This window comes from Artemia sp. Qi Xiang Cuo, chromosome 12 (genome assembly GCF_049724085.1).
Source record: "Artemia sp. Qi Xiang Cuo chromosome 12, ASM4972408v1, whole genome shotgun sequence".
Taxonomy (NCBI): domain Eukaryota; kingdom Metazoa; phylum Arthropoda; class Branchiopoda; order Anostraca; family Artemiidae; genus Artemia; species Artemia sp. Qi Xiang Cuo.
In genome coordinates this window covers 9,046,228-9,065,670 of record NC_142805.1, presented here as the reverse complement: position 1 = coordinate 9,065,670, position 19,443 = coordinate 9,046,228, and the positions used below count along the sequence as shown (strand labels likewise).

At 32.5% G+C, this 19,443-nt stretch overlaps 2 protein-coding genes across 2 annotated transcripts in view; one reads left to right on the top strand and one right to left on the bottom strand.

Moving 5' to 3' along the window:
- The window catches only part of LOC148945742 (uncharacterized), a 382,959-nt gene that overhangs the window by 303,061 nt on the left and 60,455 nt on the right, over positions 1-19,443 (top strand). The gene's annotated exons all lie outside the window — the stretch shown is intronic.
- The window catches only part of LOC148945743 (uncharacterized), an 89,267-nt gene that overhangs the window by 25,025 nt on the left and 44,799 nt on the right, over positions 1-19,443 (bottom strand). Inside the window, exons 2-3 of the mRNA XM_089097505.1 lie at positions 6,246-6,417; positions 2,265-3,195 (exon numbers count right to left, since the gene is read on the bottom strand). Coding sequence (XP_088953631.1) covers positions 2,265-3,195; positions 6,246-6,361 — 1,047 coding nt within the window. The 5' untranslated portion in view covers positions 6,362-6,417. The remainder of the gene's footprint in view (positions 1-2,264; positions 3,196-6,245; positions 6,418-19,443) is intronic.

Genomic DNA, 19,443 nt, shown 5'->3' with positions numbered 1-19,443 from the left:
CGAGTGGGAGGGATTGAGGAGGGGACAGCCTCTTCCTATACGAGACAAATTCTGTTCGTTTCAGGGTTCAAAGTTGCTATCTACTTTCGTATGACAATACTTCTAACTGTTCTTAAATAGCTGAAAAGGCAGTCATGTTTTGTTTTGGTTGTCTATGAGCCCTGAGCTTCTAAGTATCGTTCACTAGGCAAAGAAATCAAATATTTTCTAAAGATACGCGTAGTCTCGAAACGTAGTCTGGAAACGACACGCGTAGCTAAGTAAATCAAAAGAGGCTAGGCACGTCAGCCATTTCTTTTTTTATGCACGTCTCATTAATTTTTTTTTCATTTTAGGCAAATATTCAACACCAGACATCATAGTGAAGAACGCTATTGCAATTGTTTGCCTTGTCTTATCCATTATCTTGTGACAGTAAAAATATGAAATGCAATTTGGTCAGTTTTTTCTTAATAAGCTCTCTTTTTTTTCAAGAAATAACAACTGTAGTCAATTTGAAACTAAATTTGTGGTTTTAGCTAAGCATTAAGTTCTTCTTGTCAATAGTCATTTACAATATATTGATTTCTGGCCAGAGACGTATCTAGACATGAGATTATAGCTAGGCACACATGTGAAAGCTGTTTAAGATTTTACGTGTCAATTGTCACCTGACAACGCTGTTACGAACGCGTTACTGGTATCTTAGTTGGCAGCGTGACAGAAGCTTTTTCAAGGATTTAAAGCTCGATTTTAATTAAGCAAGAACCCTATATTCCCAGTATTTCTACTGCGGGCCTTCTTTAGAATGCTGTACCTTCATTGCAGCTTTAATATGAAGTTAACTACCAAAATCTACTGAAATATAGCTTAAGGAGTTTGTACTCACTGCCTCGTTTCCTTCGTGAAGTATTTAAATAATTGGGAGCATAATTATCAGCCAAAGGTGGTTGGAAAACTTATTTCAAATCTATGTATGACTTAGTATGATTGTATATGATTGTATGTTTGACTTAGTATGACGTGTTTTCTTAGCATGACTAAGAAAACACGGCTTTTAAAAGGACAATCTTTCCAGTTAATTGAAAGATTGTCAATTAACAATCGAAAATCTTTCGATTTGGATTGCTATCGAATTCAATTTTGATTGTTATCGAAAATCTTTTTTCATCTGTTCTTTCGAACAGATAAAGAAAGAAGAATACTTCAAAATTGTGTTTTTTTATGATTTTGTTTTTAGGAAGTGGAGAGATGATTATTCTTTTTTCAAGTTATGATATTGCGATGTATGCATTAAAACAGTGTTTTGCATTGCCTTATTTAGTTTTAAAGAAAACTTTTCGTCAATATAAAAAAAAATATTAATGGCCATTTCCCTATAGGTTGGACATTGCATGGACCTTCAAACACTATAGCCACAAACAAGACCCTAAGCAAACCCTCCAACAGGTAGCAAGCCCTGTTCTTTCACAACAGGCGAACCCTGTTGTGAAACGTGGAACTCTGTTCTGCAGAACCCCTGGAAAAAATTGTCCATAACAATTTTTTTTATAAAGAATTTATGAAATTTTTCGTTGAACTGGGCCATCTTTCCTTAAAATATTTGCTCACGCGTGCATACTATAAAATATCAACCGCTAAAATTTTTAACATATCACAGCGTGTTTCGACCAATCAGCAAAAAAGACACTGCTAAATTTCCTCAGATTTTTCTCATATTACATCGGCTTAAAGCTTATACTTTCAGTCAACTACCAATAGAAAACAAGCTGTTAAATAAAGCGAAAACACAATATAATATTGAAATATATACAATAAGTTTATTAAAGAAAGAATTGCAATAAAATTGAAAAGAAAACACTTTCAGATAAAAAACAAACGTGAATAAGAAGACAACTCAAAGAACATGGTTTCTAGGCTTGAGCATCTAGTATCGTGCATACATTTAAATTCAACTCCGAATACCTCATGTTCTAGTGTATGATTTCAAAGAAGGGGTTTACTTCTAGTGTGATTTTTTCCTATGCTTAATAAAATGATTTGTCAAAAATCCATACTTTATTTTAAAGAAATTTAAGCAAACTCTAAATCTTTTGATTATGTATTTATAACTATGCTTCGGTTTTGCGGACTTTAAAAAAAAAAGGTCATTTTAAAAATTCATGAAACAGGAAGTTTTTCTCTAGCACAAATTCTTTGATAAATCTTAACATGAACTTATTAAAAAACATACAAAAACCTTATACACTGACAGACCCAAAGGCTTTTCCATCAGTATGACTTGTTTGATGAGATGATAATCCAGAATTTGAAGCAAAACCTTTCTTGCATATCTCACATTCGAAAGGTTTTTCTCCAGTGTGACTTCTTTGATGAATAAATAGGTAAGCTTTTCGGTAAAATGCTTTCTTGCATATATTACATTCAAAGAGTTTTTCTCCAGTATGAGTTCTTTTGTGATAAGATAAACTGGAACTTGAAGTAAAACATTTCTTACATATACCACATTCAAAAGGTTTTTCTCCAGTATGAGTTCTTTTGTGATAAGATAAACTGGAACTTGAAGTAAAAAATTTCTTACATATAACACATTCATAATATTTTTCTCCGGCATGAATTTTTTTGTGATAAGATAAACGGTAACTTGCAGTAAAACATTTGTTACATGTACCACACTCGAAAGGTTTATTTTCCGTACGAGTTATTTTATGAATAAATAGGTTACATTTTTGGCCGAAGGTTGTGTCACATACATTACATTCAAAAGGTTTTTCTCCAGTATGAGATCTTTGATGAATAAATAAGTTCGATTTTTGGCAGAATGTTTTGTCACATACATTACATTCAAAAGGTTTTTCTCCAGTGTGAGTTCTTTGATGACGAGACAAACCGGCACTTGTAGTAAAACGTTTCTTACATTCATCACATTCGAAAGGTTTTTCTCCGGTATGAGTTCTGTGGTGACGAGATAAACGGGAACTTGTAGTAAAAGGTTTGTAACATACATCACATTCGAAAGTTTTATTTCCAGAATGAGAAACCTCCTGTTTTGCCATATCATTTTCTGCAAATACATAAATGTGACTTGGTATATCATTTTGACTATTCAAATTCGTTTCTTTTTTTAGACATATTCTTGCAAGATCTGGCATGCTACGTAATCCCCAATCTTGTTTGCCCATATCATTTTCAGAGGACGCTGCAGCAGGGAGAACTAAAATAATATAAAACTCACTCAAAATCTGAAAGACTTGTATTTTTTAGCCCTTTTTTAATTTACCACATAACTCAGCTTTTAAGGTTTTTAGTCTTACAGAATTATTATAAAGTTAATATCAATGACTTTTCCATTGTTATTTAATTTATAAAGCTAATTTGAGTCATTATTCTTACAACAGTTCGAATTCTTTATTTCTTTCTTTATTCAATAATTTATAATTCTGGTTGTACATCAGTTTATTTTAAGGTGGGTTTTATTTTAATTGTACTGTAATATCAATGAACTATACTAACCCCGTAGTTTCTTCCAATAGCTTAATTAAATTTATCGATTGGCCATTATTTACATAAGACAACATTTCAAATAATTCAACACTATATACGAAGAGTATGTTAAAAATGGTAAAAGCAATCAAGAATTTTTCTTCTTTAATAAATGGGGAGATGTGAACATTCCAATATAGAACTATAAAATCAACAACATTTCTTTTGCAAATAGAAGAGGAAGAAGATTTTGCCAATCTAAATAGAAGTTCTATTTAGGCAATATTAAAGAAGAAAATTTACAACTCGAGGCTTTGGAATTAACCCAGTAATCGAACCAGCTATCGAAGACAAATCTAGTGAATGAACCGGACGTAATAAATTTTTTCTGTATAAATATGTTAGTTTTAATGCTTGAGTATATCTGCTGACGACGATCCCTGTATATGTGGTTGAAATATTCAGACCTTTCTACGTTTCCGCTGTCTAATAAATGGACTTATCCCCATTTTAACATTTATTTGTTCGACTTTATAAGCACGGTCCAATTACTAAAATGAGAAACCTGTCAGTGATCACACCACTGCAGGAAGAATTCAGAAAGAGTTCTGCAGGAAGAGAACTGCAGGAAGAGTTCTGCCTCAGAGAAGAATACAAGCATATGTTAATCAACATTTTGCATACCAGAAAACCTTTAATAAACCACTCCTTATGAATTCTGAATCATCTTCCCAGAATCTTTATCTAAAGGAGTTTATAGAGTGATCTTCTCGTTGAATGGCTACTTTCCCATTTAGACTCCCACCATTGAAGATGACTCACGTTTAGTGGCAAACGGGCATTCTGATATAGAATAAATCCTGCTTTTCAGCCTAAGAAGTTCAGACAATCTTTTGAAAATTGTGTGAAAATCCGTTTTCCTAATTATATGGATGCTTATGTTGATGATTTTAAAGCTTCAAAAGCTGGTGCAGCTGCCTGCATACCCGACCCAAACCTGAATATTTTTGCCCCCTTCCGATTAATACATCAGTACTTTCTGCTGAATTATTTGTTGTACGACTTGCAATAGATGCTCTGAATGGTCTGGAGACCTCTTCAAAGAAAATATTGTTTCTGTCAGATTCTGTTTCATCACTTTATATTTTAAGCCAAATAAATTAGCATGGTGATTATCATGACCTGAAAGGTCATGATCGGTCATGACCTTTCATGATCGGTCATGACCTTTCATGACCTGAAAGGTCACGCCAAAAGATCGGTTATCTGTTTTCAACCAGACGTTCTATAATGAAATGATAGAAATGAAATATAATGAAATGATAGATATTTTGCAAATAAGGCAGCAGATAGCCCTCCCCCAAGAAATGTAAGGACTATGAATTTATAGAGAGGCTGTTAGAGCTAAAAAAAATGCTCATCATAGTTTTGTGCATCCTCCTTTCAAGTCTAAGGATTTCATTATGCTCTATGATAAGTTAAGAGCTGAAACTATTTCCTTAATGCTGATCTTTTTAAAGGTGAATCCACTACACTCCCTTTGCATAAATTGCCATTGGACATCGGAAAACGCTCAGCATGTTCTTCTTGAATGTGATCCATAGTTTTACAGGTTGATAATATTCGAATGGTTTGTAGTAATGAACTGTACATAAGGAGCAACGCGGTTCAATAGTAAGTGAAACTCCAAGAAACAGTCTTCAAAACAATAGATATATCTAAAGAATTACATTTTTGGGTTCACTGGATTTTGATGTTTATTCAAAATATATAATATTAATCAAGTTTAATGTTACCTATTAAGAGTTACATGCCTGTAAAAATTTGCACAATTTCTGAAAAAAGGGGTGAAACACCCCCAAAAGATCAAGTGAAATAAAATCGATGAAAATAACACTATCACATTCAGCAAATCAGAGAACCCTACTGTAGAGGTTTCTCGCTCCTATATACAAAAAAAGAAGCAAAAGTTGAAACTATTTTTCTTAATGGATGAGGTTCTAAGAGACTGAGAAATTACTGTCATCAATTGCAAATCCCTATATCATTTGAAGCTCTTATTAATTGCTCCATTTCACATTAGTTGGAAGCCATAATTTATAGGTTGACAATAATGATCCTAAAAAGACGCCATTATTATTTGCACAATGTTGATTATTATCAGCTTGCAGATATTTTTAGAATATATTTAGGATCATCCAATAATCAGTGCAAGCATTCCAGTAAATTCAAGCAGGAATCAACAGACCTCGGGTCTAACAGACCCGAAGGGGTTGACACAAAGAAGGGGTTGATCCCCTTTTGGAATCTACAGACCTCGGAAACATCCAGAAGAAGAAGATTTTAAAATCACCCTGGATGATTGAGCCCCATGAAAATTATCCACTTCTTTAGAGACATTGTTGCATTAGAAATAAGCGAAACTAAGGTGTTTTAAGAAGAGAATGATTAAAATACGGAAATTTTACATTGCTATAGTGTTGAGGCATATATGTCATAAAGGTATATTATTTTTATTACGTATAGCTAAATCCATATTAAAAAAAATTGTAAAAGAATTTCTATGAGTTCCAAAAGTCAGAAAAAGTCTCGAATTTGATTAGGTTTGTCATTTTATTCAGGAGTTTAATTGAGATACAAACTTTTATGTCTTAATAATAAAAACCTCTGGGATTATTATTTACTAAATATTTTTTTTCTTCACATTTTGGATTTTTTCAGATACAACTTCTTAGTCGGGACATGCAAAAATTCAGAAAATCGGGATATCTGAAGCATACCTTTTGTCCCCGTCAATGTTGTCCAACTCCAGTTTAATATGGTCAGCATTATGTTGACAATGTCCAGAAATGCCAGGAGAAACAGTAAAAAGTTTGGCTTCATGTTCCATTAATAGCATAGGATATGTGCTTTCAAAAATATCTTTATTATCATTTGAGGATATATCTTCAGCTTCTAAAAAAACGAGAGTAAAAATTGAATAAAATGTTCACAACAAAACAAGACGGTTAGTCATGTAGCAATTAAAATGCCACACAATTTTTATACGGTAGTTCGTGGAAGAGTGAAGGTACGGTAAACTGATCCTCCCACCATCTAGGCAATTGGTAAATATATAAAAAAGATAAAGAACAATAGATTTGGATAAGAAACAATATTACACGGATAGTGGCCAAATATCATAGGTTCTGTCAAAAAGTTTCTACATCACAGTTTAAGTCATAGCTGCTTTCTAGTAAAGAGCCAAACACCTTTACTGACAGAAAGCTTAAGAATTACTTAGAAAAAAACTGTCTAATTAGAAGAATATAGCAGTTGAAGATGATTAGTGAGTCACAACTCAGGTGACTATGCTGACTGGTAAGAATGCCGACTATTATTTTGGTTTATGTTAATAGTAAAATTTATATGCAAAATAATTTTAAGTGATTTTTAAAAAGAGCTAGAAACCCCTGCTTGCACTGAATGGCACTGATTCGGAATGGGAAGAGCACAATTGATACACAAACCATCCTATTAATATCTATTAGGTTGAAAGCACTTAGGCGGAGGTTTAAAATCTCTAGTCTCCACTACTCAGGTGACCATGGTGATTGGTAAGAATGCCGACTATTATTTTGGTTTATATTAATGGTAAAAATTTATAAGCAAAATGATTTAATGGGATTATTCAAAAGAGCTAGAAAACCCTGCTGGCACTGAATGGGAATGGGAAGAGAACAATTGATACACAAACCATCCCATTAATATCTATTAGGTTGAAAGCCCTTGTGTGAAGGTTTAAAATCTCTATTCTCGACTATCAGATTCTTTTAGAAGATGAAAACTACAATATACGTTTTGAGCGAAACAGCCAAATCCCCAAAAAAGTATTCCAAAAAGGTGATCCCACTGAAACAAGCAATTTTGTGACAGGACTACCGCTGTAACTTAATTGTGGCCACGAATGAAAAGAATTGACACCAAATAGAAATAAAACTACACAACTGAATTCATCATTGTCTAAACCATGTACAAGAGATTTGCAGTCGCCCTCCTCCCCCGCTTTAAAAACAAGAAATTATTTTTTGTCTTGTTGATTGTTTCCTTTCGCGGCGATTGTGGCCACAAATGAAAAGGATTTGACATCAAATAAAAATAAAACTAAACAATTGAATTCATCATTGTCCAAAACCACGTACAAGAGATTTGCAGTCGCCCTACTCCCGCGCTTTAAAAAGAAGAAAATCTTTTTTATCTTGTTGATTGTTTCCTTTTGTGGTGATTGTTGCCACTAATTATTAATAACTGGCATCAAATAAAAATAAAACTACACAACTGAATTCATCATTGTCTAAAACCACGTACAAGAGATTTACAGTCGCCCTCCTCCCCTCCTTTAAAGATAAGGAAATCATTTTTATCTTGTTGATTGTTTCTTTTTGTGGTAATTGTGGCCACAAATGAAAATAATTGACATCAAATAGAAATAAAACTACACAACTGAGTTCATCATTGTCTAAAACCATGTAGAAGAGATTTTCAGTCGCCCTCTTTCCCCGCTATAAAATAAGAAAATTATTTTTATCTTGTTCATTGGTTCCTTTTGTTGCAATTGTGGCAACAAATGAAAAAGAATTGACATCAAATAGAAATAAAACTACACAACTGACTTCATACTGGTCTATAACCATGTAAACGAGATTTGCAGTCGCCCTACTCACCCGCTATAAAAATGAGAAAATAATTTTTATCTTGTTTATTGTTTCCTTTTATGGATCTTGTGGCCACAAATGAAAAAGAATCGACAGCAAATAGACATGAAACTACACAACTGACTTCATCATTATATAGAACCATGTACAAGAGAGTTGCAGTCGCCCTCCTCCCCCACTTTAAAAATAAGGAAATAACTTTTATCGTGTTGATTGATTCCTTTTGTGGTAATTGTGGCCACGAATGAAAAGAATGAACAACAAATAGAAATAAAACTACACAACTGAGTTCATCATTGTCTATAACCATATACACGAGATTTTCAGTCGCCCTCCTCCCCCGCTCTAAAAATAAGAAAATCCCTTTTAGCTTGTTGATCGTTTCCTTTTGTGGCGATTGTGGCCACAAATGAAAAAGAATTGACATAAAATAGAAATAAATCTACACAATTGAAATCATAATTGTCTAAAACAAGAGATTTTTAGTCTCCCTCCTCCCCCGCTATAAAAATAAGAAAATCACTTTTGTCTTGTTGATTGTTTCCTTTTGTGGCGATTGTGGCCACAAATGAAAAAGAATCGACATCAAATAGAAATAAAGCTACACAATTGAAATCATAATTGTCTAAAACCATGTACAAGAGATTTTTAGTCGCCCTCCTCCCAAAGCTCTAAAAATAAGAAAATCATTTTTATCTTGTTGATCGTTTCCTTTTGTGGCGATTGTGGCCATAAATGAAAAAGAATTGACATCAAATAGAAATCAAACTACACAACTTTAATCATAAGTTTCTAAAACCATGCACAAGAGATTTTTAGTCGCCCTCAGCCCCTGCTAGAAAAATAATAAAATCATTTTTATCTTGTTGATTGTTTACTTTTGTGGCGATTGTGGCCAAAAATGAAAAAGAATCGACATAAAACAGAAATTAAACTAAACAATTGAAATCACAATTTTCTAAAACCATGTACAAGAGATTTTTAGTCGCCCTCCTCCCAAAGCTCAAAAAATAAGAAAATCATTTTTATCTTGTTGATCGTTTCCTTTTGTGGCGATTGTGGCCATAAATGAAAAAGAATTGACATCAAATAGAAATAAAACTACACAACTGACATCATAATTGTCTAAAACCATGTACAAGATATTTTTAGTCACCCTCTTCCCCCGCTATAAAAATAATAAAATCATTTTTATCTTTTTGATTGTTTCCTTTTGTGGCAATTGTGGCCGCAAATGAAAAATAATTTACATCAAATAGAAATGAAACTACACAATTGAAATCACAATTGTCTAAAACAATGACCAAGAGATTTTTAGTCGCCCCCCTCCCCCGCTATAAAAATAAGAAAATAATTTTTATCTTGTTGATTGTTTCCTTTTGTGGCGATTGTGGCCACAAATGAAAAAGAATTGACATCAAATAGCAATAAAGCTACACAACTGAAATCATAATTGTCTAAAACCATGTACAAGAGATTTTTAGTTGCCCTCCTCCCAAAGCTCAAAAAATAAGAAAATCACTTTTATCTTGTTGATCGTTTCCTTTTGTGGCGATTGTGGCAATAATTGAAAAAGAATTGACATAAAATAGAAATAAAACGACACAATTTTACTCATACGTGTCTAACACCGTGCACAAGAGATTTTGAGTCACCCTCCTTCCACTATTAAAAAATAATAAAATCATTTTTGTATTTTTTATAGTTTCATTTTGTAGCGATTGTGGCCAAAAATGAAAAAGAATCGACATAAAACAGAAATAAAACTACACAAGTGAAATAATAATTGTCTAAAACCATGTACAAGAGATTTTTAGTCGCCCTCCTCCCAAAGCTCTAAAAATAAGAAAATCATTGAAATAATTGACATCAAATAGAAATAAAACTACACAACTTAAATCATAATTGTCTAAAACCATGTAAAAGAGATTTTTAGTCACCCTCCTCCCCTGATATAAAAATAATAAAATCATTTTTATCTTTTTGATTGTTTCCTTTTGTGGCGATTGTGGCCAAAAATGAAAAAGAATTGACATAAAACAGCAATAAAACTACACAATTGAAATCACAATTATCTAAAACAATGTCCAAGGGTTTTTCAGTCGCCCTCCTACCGCGCTTTAAAAAATAAGAAAATCATTCTTAGATTGTTGTTTGATTCCTTTTGTGGCGATTGTGGCCAAAAATTAAAAATAATTGACATCAACTATAAATAAAACTACATACTTAAATTCATAATTATCTAAAACACTGTACAAGGATCTTTTATTCGCTCTCCTCTCCTACTCTAAAAACACGAAAATCATTCTTAGCTTGTTGATCGTTTCCTTTTGTGGCGATATATAAACTTTTGCTGTCAGCAAATTTGTTATGTTTATTTTAGAGCTGAACTCTTTTTTAAGGAGATGGACTCTTCAACTAAGTTTATCTCATAAACGTCTTAGATGATGTATCCTCTGTTACATTTCCTGATTGGACCTATAGCTGCAACCAAGGAAAGAGGAAACCTCAGCAAGTAGTATACAAAATTTTAAAGTGCGTTTTCTACATAAATGCACGCTACATTGAAAACACTTTTTCTTACTGATTCAGAAACTCAAACCATTATTCAGATTCAATAGAATAGAAGATAGATACAATTTAAATAGTTTTTTTTTAAACTTTAACAAAAGAGTCTTATAAGCCTCTGAAGTCAAATCGATAAAAAAAACCTAAAAAAAAACTGAACTGAGGACTTGGAGGCCCTACTTTGAATAACAGGAAAAACCCTGATAACAGGAAATACCAGGGATGTATATCCTGTTTTTTTTTCTAGAAACGATTTCGTCAAAACGAAAGGTTTGAAGTATCGGAAGAAAACTGATTTGAATGGCAATGGCAATCTTTAATGCCCTTATTAAGTAAAGACTGTGACACAGCTAAAAGGTTAGGGACTCGAGATCCTAAGATATCCAGACCCTTATTAGAAAAACCATGCATAAAGGGCCGAGGGGAAGACGATTCTGACACTATTCTTTATTTTATTTAAAAAAAGGAGTAATTTTACAAGTAATGTACAGAATGTCTTTAAACAAAATCAAACTATTCTTTTATAGGAGCGAATTTAAAAACCCCACCCCATACAGAAAGCTTACAGTAAAATGTAGAATATGCTTTATCAAAAGCATAATTAGTATCTAAAACATTTTGATACTTCAGAATAAAGAGTGGGAGAGCTAGGGAAAAGTGTGGTAACGTGATTCTTTATGGTATTTGGGTGGTGTAGTCGTAGTAGATGCCTTTATTCTCCTTTATAGAAGAGATAAACTATGGCCCTATGGTAATTAAACTTTGGTAGCATGCCTTAGGCTATGATCTGATTAATGAGGCGTACCAGCTGGTTATGTTTGAGGGGCGAAAGGTAGATTGTAGAGAGGTTGGCTATAACACAATACTTTTATTCAATTAACATATAATAATATCAGATATATATTTTCTACTGGGACTGGCTGTCCCAAGTAGACCACAAGCCTCAGAAAACTACAATAATATATAATAGGATTCTTAGACACTTCCAATGATCCGACAAGATTCCAAGGTATTTCTAAAAACAATGGACCAGAGGTCAGTCCGGCATAAAGTTAGTATCAGTCTCCCCCTTCCCATAAAATGTATCTTTTATACATTTTTATCAACCACACCTTCCTTTACCCAACCAACGCAGTAGCTAGGAAGTGGTGATTTCTCAATTTCCCGTTAAGTCGAAACTTGGCAGGATATATTCCTTATCTTAATAAAAAGTGGTAATTCTAAACTTTGTATTTGTGTCTTAATATATTTATACTAAATTCAAAAATTGACCTAATTAAAAAGGCTTTAACACAATACTCTCCATTTAAAGAAGAATTGTCCCAATTCTCAATATTTTACTTTTGAAACAACTTAATTTTGTTTACAGCTATTATGCTGCCATCTTTGGGTCATTATGTTCATATATCCTCAATGGGTTTCCTTAGGGTCATTTTTCTGGTCCTATATAGGCCATGTTTTTCTTTTTGAAGGATTTCAATTTAAATTTATCATTGTTTCTCTTTTTCTCTGTCTCTAGGACTGAAAAATACTCTTTTTACCCTTTTTCATATGCATCTACTGTTTTAGCTTGACCAAAAGCGGCTTAAGCATTATATTAGTAATTCTGCTTCAATTAGATTTAAAGTTGTATTCAAAATATTTATAAATTATTTGAGTTTAAATTTAATTCACATTACAATTTAATTTGTCTGTGTGATGTGGCGGATATAAAGTTAATTTTTGATTTTAGAAATGCCTTGGATAAATTACACATAACATTTTTGGTTTTTAAATTTTCACATATTTTTCCAGCACAAAGCATTTTCACATATTTCAATAATATAAGCCATTTGGGCTATGTAGCACATTCTCTAGGCCAAACTTAAGTTCTGAATTTATCTCACTTTCTGATGAATTTGCAGCAAAGTCTGTAATACTACTATAGTTTCCAAAATATCAGTTGATCAGGTATGGTTTGGTTTCTGATGGTATGAGATGTTAGTATCAGGATACATTTGAAGTGGCTTCAAAATTTTTTACTTTCCAAAAATGCGTCAAAAAATGGAATCGAAATGATGTCACGAAAAATTTGATTTCACAAAAAAAAGCTAAGGCTGTATCTAAAATAAATATTCACATTATTATACACATAAAGCATAATTTGTTAGCTGTATATAGTAAAAAGAAACACTCAAAATTCGTATATATCACTGCATTCTTTTTTTCTTTTTTTTAACGAAAGTTGATTACATTTAATTACTTTCTCCTCTTTTTACTCTTAATATATAATTATTAATCACTTAAGAGATTGTTTCCAAATAAAAATATTTATACGCAAATATATTATTCGCAAATACTTACACAAGTATTTTTCTTTAATTTGCAAAACTAGATAGGATATTTAACTACTGGTTAAAACTTAAAGCATTTAAAAAAATAAAACACAGTATAGACTAGCATTGGAATTAATTCCAATTAGTGTTTTGTTAATTCCTAATAAAGTATTAATGTAGAATACTTCTTGAATGATATAAAAATAAAAAACACAAATACTCAACATATTAATTCACTATATTTACATGGATAGTTTAGGTTATATATATATATATTTATATATATATGGGAAAATTTGGCCCATCCTTATAGGAAAAATCTAAATTTGCCAACTAGTTGACTTATAGCTTCACCCCAACAAAAATTAATTTTTCCAACTAGTTGACTAACAACTTCTCCCCAGCAACACTTAAATTTACCAACTAGTTGACAATAATTTCTCCCCAGCAAAACTTAAGTTTGCCAACTAGCTGGAAAGAATTATTGCCCCAGAAACCAATTCATTTTCCAACTAGTTGACTAATAATAGTTAGAATTTATTCTGAATAGCATAAAATATGTTAATAATATAGGTTTCTTTTTGAAATTTAATTATCACTATTATCACTATTGTGTTCTACTTCTGTCTCTCTCCCTGTCTCCATCTTAATGGGAGATTTATTTTGAGTTATATATTGGGCTTTGAAGCCAGGGATTTTTTGTTTTAAGTCCCAGCATAATTAGTCTTATACCTGGTCCCAAAAGTGAGATTGAAAACACACTTATAGAAGGAGGAAACTTTTAGTTCTGTGGCTTTAAGACTATTTACTCCTGAATTAAGTTTGTTTGATTTACCTTAACTGCATTTGATTTACCTGTGTTTTCCCATCTTAGGCAACACTCTGCAAGATAGTCTTACCCCAGGTTCACTAAGATGCAATTACATGTAAAAATTCACATTTTTGTGCAACCTGCCAAGTTCCATTCATTGTCTGATGCCCATTTCTGCAGTTATATATATATAATATATATATATATATATATATATATATATATATATATATATATATATATATATATATATATATATATATATATATATATATATATATATATATATATATATATATATTTATATCTATATCTATATTCACTTATAGAAGGAAAAGACTTTTAGTTCTGTGGCTTCAAGACTATTTACTCATGAATTCAGTTTGTTTGATTTACCTTAGCTGCAGCACATTTGTTAAAAGCACATACTGCCAATATTTGTTGGACTGGCAATACTATGTTTTTTGTTTTCTCTTTATGTCACATCATTAGTTAGGAAGTTATTTTGAGGAAAAGTTACTTGCCACATAGATGGCTAACTACAGTCTTTATAGGGTAATTTTGTTTCTAGCTAGTTGTATAAAGAAAGTATTGCAGGGGAAAAGTTGCTAGTCAACTAGTTGGAAAATAATTGTTTTCTGGGGCAATGTTTCTTTCCAGCTAGTTGGCAAAATTAAGTTTTGCTGGGGAGAAGTTATTAGTTGAGTAGCTGGCAAAATTAAGTTTTGCTGGGGAGAAGTTAATAGTCAACTAGTTGGAAAAATTAATTAAAAATTCTAAAAATGAGACAAAATTATTCCTCCAGAAAAGAAACAAAGACAGATAAATGAAGGAAAAAATACACTTTATGTCCATTAAATGAAAGAAAGAAATGAACAAAACTTCAAAGATGCATCCGTTTTCCTTAAAGAGACAGGAGAAATAACACTTGAAGCTTTGACAACTTCAATCTCACTTTTGGGACCAGGTATAAGACTAATTATCCTGGGAATTAATACAAAAAATTCCTGGCTTCAAAGCCTAATATATAACTCAAAATAAATCTCCCATTAAGAGGGAGACAGGGAGAGAGACAGAAGTAATAACACAATAGTGGTAAATAAATTTGAAAGAACCCTATAATATTAACATATTTTTATTATTAACATATTTTATTCAAATTGTGTTTATGATGTAAATGGGAGGCAAGTTTAAACTTTACCCCCCCTAATGTAGAAATATATACCCTGAATTGGCATATATAGGGGGGGGGGGGGCTAAAATCCATTTCCGATAGAAATGATTATTAAATTTGTAATCAGCATAAAAAAAGGCATTGAGTGGTATATTCACTTTATGCAAAAGTCAATAATATGATTTGGTAGATATTTACCAAATATATACCCCTACCCCCCTAATTTGCAAATATGTACCAAGAATTGCATCCTCAATCTAAATATAACATCCATTTGTATCATAAATGAACTTTACACCCATATTAGGCATGTGCTGGATGTCCCGATGCCTTTTTTATGTTGTCTGAATATAATAGCCTAATCTTTTTTTTTTATTGCAAATTCAATTTGATCTAACCTTACCCAAATATATAGCCAATATTATACATTTACTGGTAAATTGGTTTTAACAAGAATTATGCTAACAGGAAATTGAACTGATTACCAGGATTGAACATTTGGTAAATTGAACATTTACCAGTAAATTGAACTGATGGTGACAAAACTGAGAATCAATAAATGCATGAGAAATGTATAATATGGGCTACATATTTGGGTAAGGGCTACATAATTGAATTTGCAATAAAAAATAGATAAGTCTATTATATTCAGACAACATAAAAAAGGTATTGAGTGGTATATTCACATTATTTGTAGGTCATTTAAGTGAACTGCTCAATATTTAATAAGTTATGTTTTAATAAATATCAATATTTAACTACACCAAAATTTACCTGTTTTCATTTATTTAAAAAACTAGCCTATTTATAAACATTGTTGAATAGGGAACTGAAACAATTTTTAATCGTTTCTTAGGCTAGTTAAGGAGGCAAATCATTCAGGGTGATTATCAAACTTTGTGTTTACATTAGAAAGGGACAGAGAAGCTTACTCAATTAAATTTAAACCCTTGATCTTGAGCTATTCAGTTAGTATTATTTAGCCCTTTTCGTTTTGATTCACTCTGTGGGCTACAGAGCTACTGTCTTGGTCGCCTCTAATTCGTTAGATATCGTCAGATATCTTTCAGTAGATCTTTTGACTCAAGGATTTCAAATATAAGATGGTAGACATCGATTTCTGTGCTCAGTTTGCAGGTATAGTTGGCTAGGCTCTTGGCTGATAGTGAGATTTTTTGGTGTTAGAAGCATTTTAACAGTTTACAAAGCAAAGTATGCTGTGCAGACGTCAGCATATTACATTCAAATAGGCAATGGTCAATTGTTTCATTATTCATATTACAATGCCTGCAAAGAGGGGACAGGGGAATTGAAGCACTTGAATTAGAAAACATATGAGAATGCAAGGAAATTTAGTCCATTTGTTCCAGAACGAATTCTATGATAAATTTTAGAAAGATACTTATTGGGAAAGGGGGAAAGGATAGGATTAATCTTATTAAAATTAATATCTGATATCCTCCATTGGTAAATATCTCTAATTGTGATTGTTCTCCCACTTGGCTGTTCAATATTTATAGCATTTTTTGCTATTTCATCAACCTGATGATTACCACTTATGCCAGAGTGGCTAGAAATGTACTGAAAATAAGTTTTTATGCCACTTGAAGCAAGATTATCTATAATACTGAGACAATGATAAGTGTCAATTTCCAACTTATATTGAGGAGCTGAGGCCAGCAACTCAAGGCTTGATAGAGGGTCAGAATATATGATAATATTATTTGAATTTGCAATCAAAGGTTGGTTTTCCTTAAGGTGTTCTAATGCCATGATTATGGCATTTAACTCAGCAGACATTATAGATAAATTATTATATAATCTCTTGCCCATTGCAATTTTCAGGTGAGGAACACCACTAACACCACTTGCAACCTTCTCATTCATTTTTGACCCATCAACAAATATTTGGAAGTGATTTTTATAGGTAATTGTATTAAGTTCTGCAAATTTTTTCTGGACAAAAGCAATGGGGGTTAAATCTTTATTCCACTTTGAGAAGTCATTATTTATTATGGGACTTGACCAATTCCATGGGGGGATTGGGCGATAGTGGATGCTATAGACTTTGCTGGTATGGGGAACTTCTTCTGAATATTGGCATACTCATCGCCCAATATATACAAAATCATATTATTGAGTTAGGAATAAAGTGAATACACCATTTGATGCCTTTTTTTATGCTGATTACGAATATAATAAGCATTTCTATCGGAAATGAATTTCAGCCCCCCCCCCCTATTTAAGCCAATTCAGGGGTTTTAGGTATAGCCTATATAGGGGGGGGGGCAGAAATTAAATTATGTAGAAATGCTTATTTTATTCATAATCATCATAAAAAAAGGCATCGAATGGTGTATTCACTTTAGTCCTAACTCAATAGTATGATTTCGTATATATTGACCTACTCATCTGCAATGCCTCTATACATGGCTGGATTTCTTAACCAATTATGTAGTGTGTGTGAGCTATTTGATTCAATTTTTGTAAGATGTACAAAAAGGCCTTGCCTATTATAATAAAATTCATTCTTCACTTTCTTCTAAAATGAGGACTGTCTTTTAAAGGAGAATAGCAGTGTTACCAAAGGTAAAACAAAAAACACATCAGACGATTTGAAAAAACTCCAAAATACGCCCGAACCTTTGAATACCAAGACTGACATCGTGGTTAGATCCTAAAGTGCTAAAATTTCTCAAATTTATATGTTTGACAAAAATTTTCAGTAATAAATTGGCATGCACGACACGCGCCGGGCCCGATAAGTGCATTCGTTTTAATTTTATATCAGTTTTTTTTTGTAATTTTTTTTTGTGTCCGGTTACTTAAAACTTATCACCAATCTTCATAAATAAACGAGGCGAAATGGTTATCCTGGTTAATTAAAGTTCGTTCAAAGCTTTCAAGAAAACTAAGGAAAAATGCGGTCCATACTTTTTGTTAATTCCTCCGCCTTTCTATAAAATACTCATCATTTCATCCATGACGAAAATAAAAAAGGTATTACCAAAGTGCTACAAACTAAAACACGTGCTACAGTGCTACATATGATGAAATGGTGCTAAAACAGTTTTTTCTTGCTAAACTCAGACAAAGTTTAGTTCCAAATCAAATTTTACTTTTACATTGTTTGCTTACCCTTTGTTTTTTTCTGCCCTGCTTTAACGGAAAAACAACCATTTTTCGTGCTCCGCTAAATCTCTTCTGTTTTTAGCTGTAGGTTTATGCCTTATAATGGTTAAACAGCAGTTAAGTATTTTTATTAACTTCAAGAACTTAAAACTAGTGTTCAAAGTGTCAACATATAAACTAATCGGATTATATTTCAGAGTTCAAAGCAATCATCCCTGTTTAGAAACGGATATTTAAGTAAGTTATACAGTCTAATTTTAGTGAAGTAAAAGTTTTCACAATATTTGGCAGGAGATTATAGTTCCTTACTTGACCTTATTATTCTTGTTGAACCATTTTGGCCAATTTTAAGTGCCATTTTTGCCAGTAAGTCAGCAGAAGAAGGGAGTGAAACCGTGGAGAGATGAATGGTGTGTTGTCATTTCTAACAAAACGGACGCAACGGTACTTGCGGAAGCTATTGCTATCTTTTTCTAAAGGTAAAGTTGGGGGTCCAATTTCAATTTTATAATTTGGTATTATTCTGCACACTCTCCCAGCCCCCCCCCCCCAGGAACATCGACTGTAGAAATTCAGAGTTGTCTGCGCAACAGTGCAGAAGTGTTACAAATACGATCATATAGATCTTTCTGCTTAAATTCGAAACCAGAGAACACTGACAACAGTGATAGACAGTCCTCCTGAGATTGGCCAAAAGTGGCTTCTTGTGGAAAAATACAAGTTCCTGCCCCCTCAGTGCAATAAATTCTTATCATTTGGTCAAATTGCCTCTGATTGTGTTAATCAAGAGAAATGCTCCACATAATAACTCTAAGACAGTTCTTGTCAGCTAGCCCTGAAGTGTACATTAGGTGGTAAGACTGTCCACCCATTCTACGCGTATAAGTGCCTTTTAGCTGAGAAATTATTGAAATGAGTTGCTCTCTAAGAATTACTTGTTGGAATACAAATGGTGCAGTAATCAATTATATCCTCTTATACGTCAGCTTATAGGAGAGTGTGATGTACTGTGTCTACAGGAACATTTCTTATCGAAATAGGCAATAACCCTGTTGCCAATTAATGGTTGGATTGAAGTATGTGGTTTGCCTGGGTTGTCGAGTGGGAGAGGAAGAACCTCTTGCAGTGTTGCTCTGCTTGTTTGTGCCGAACTTATGCCCAAACAAATTTCGTCTTCTGATTTCTTTATGTCGGTTCAACTCTCAGACGTTGTTGGGTTTTCAACATATATTCCTAATAATTACCGTGACTTATACTCAAAGCGGAATTTCAGCATAGCTTGTAATA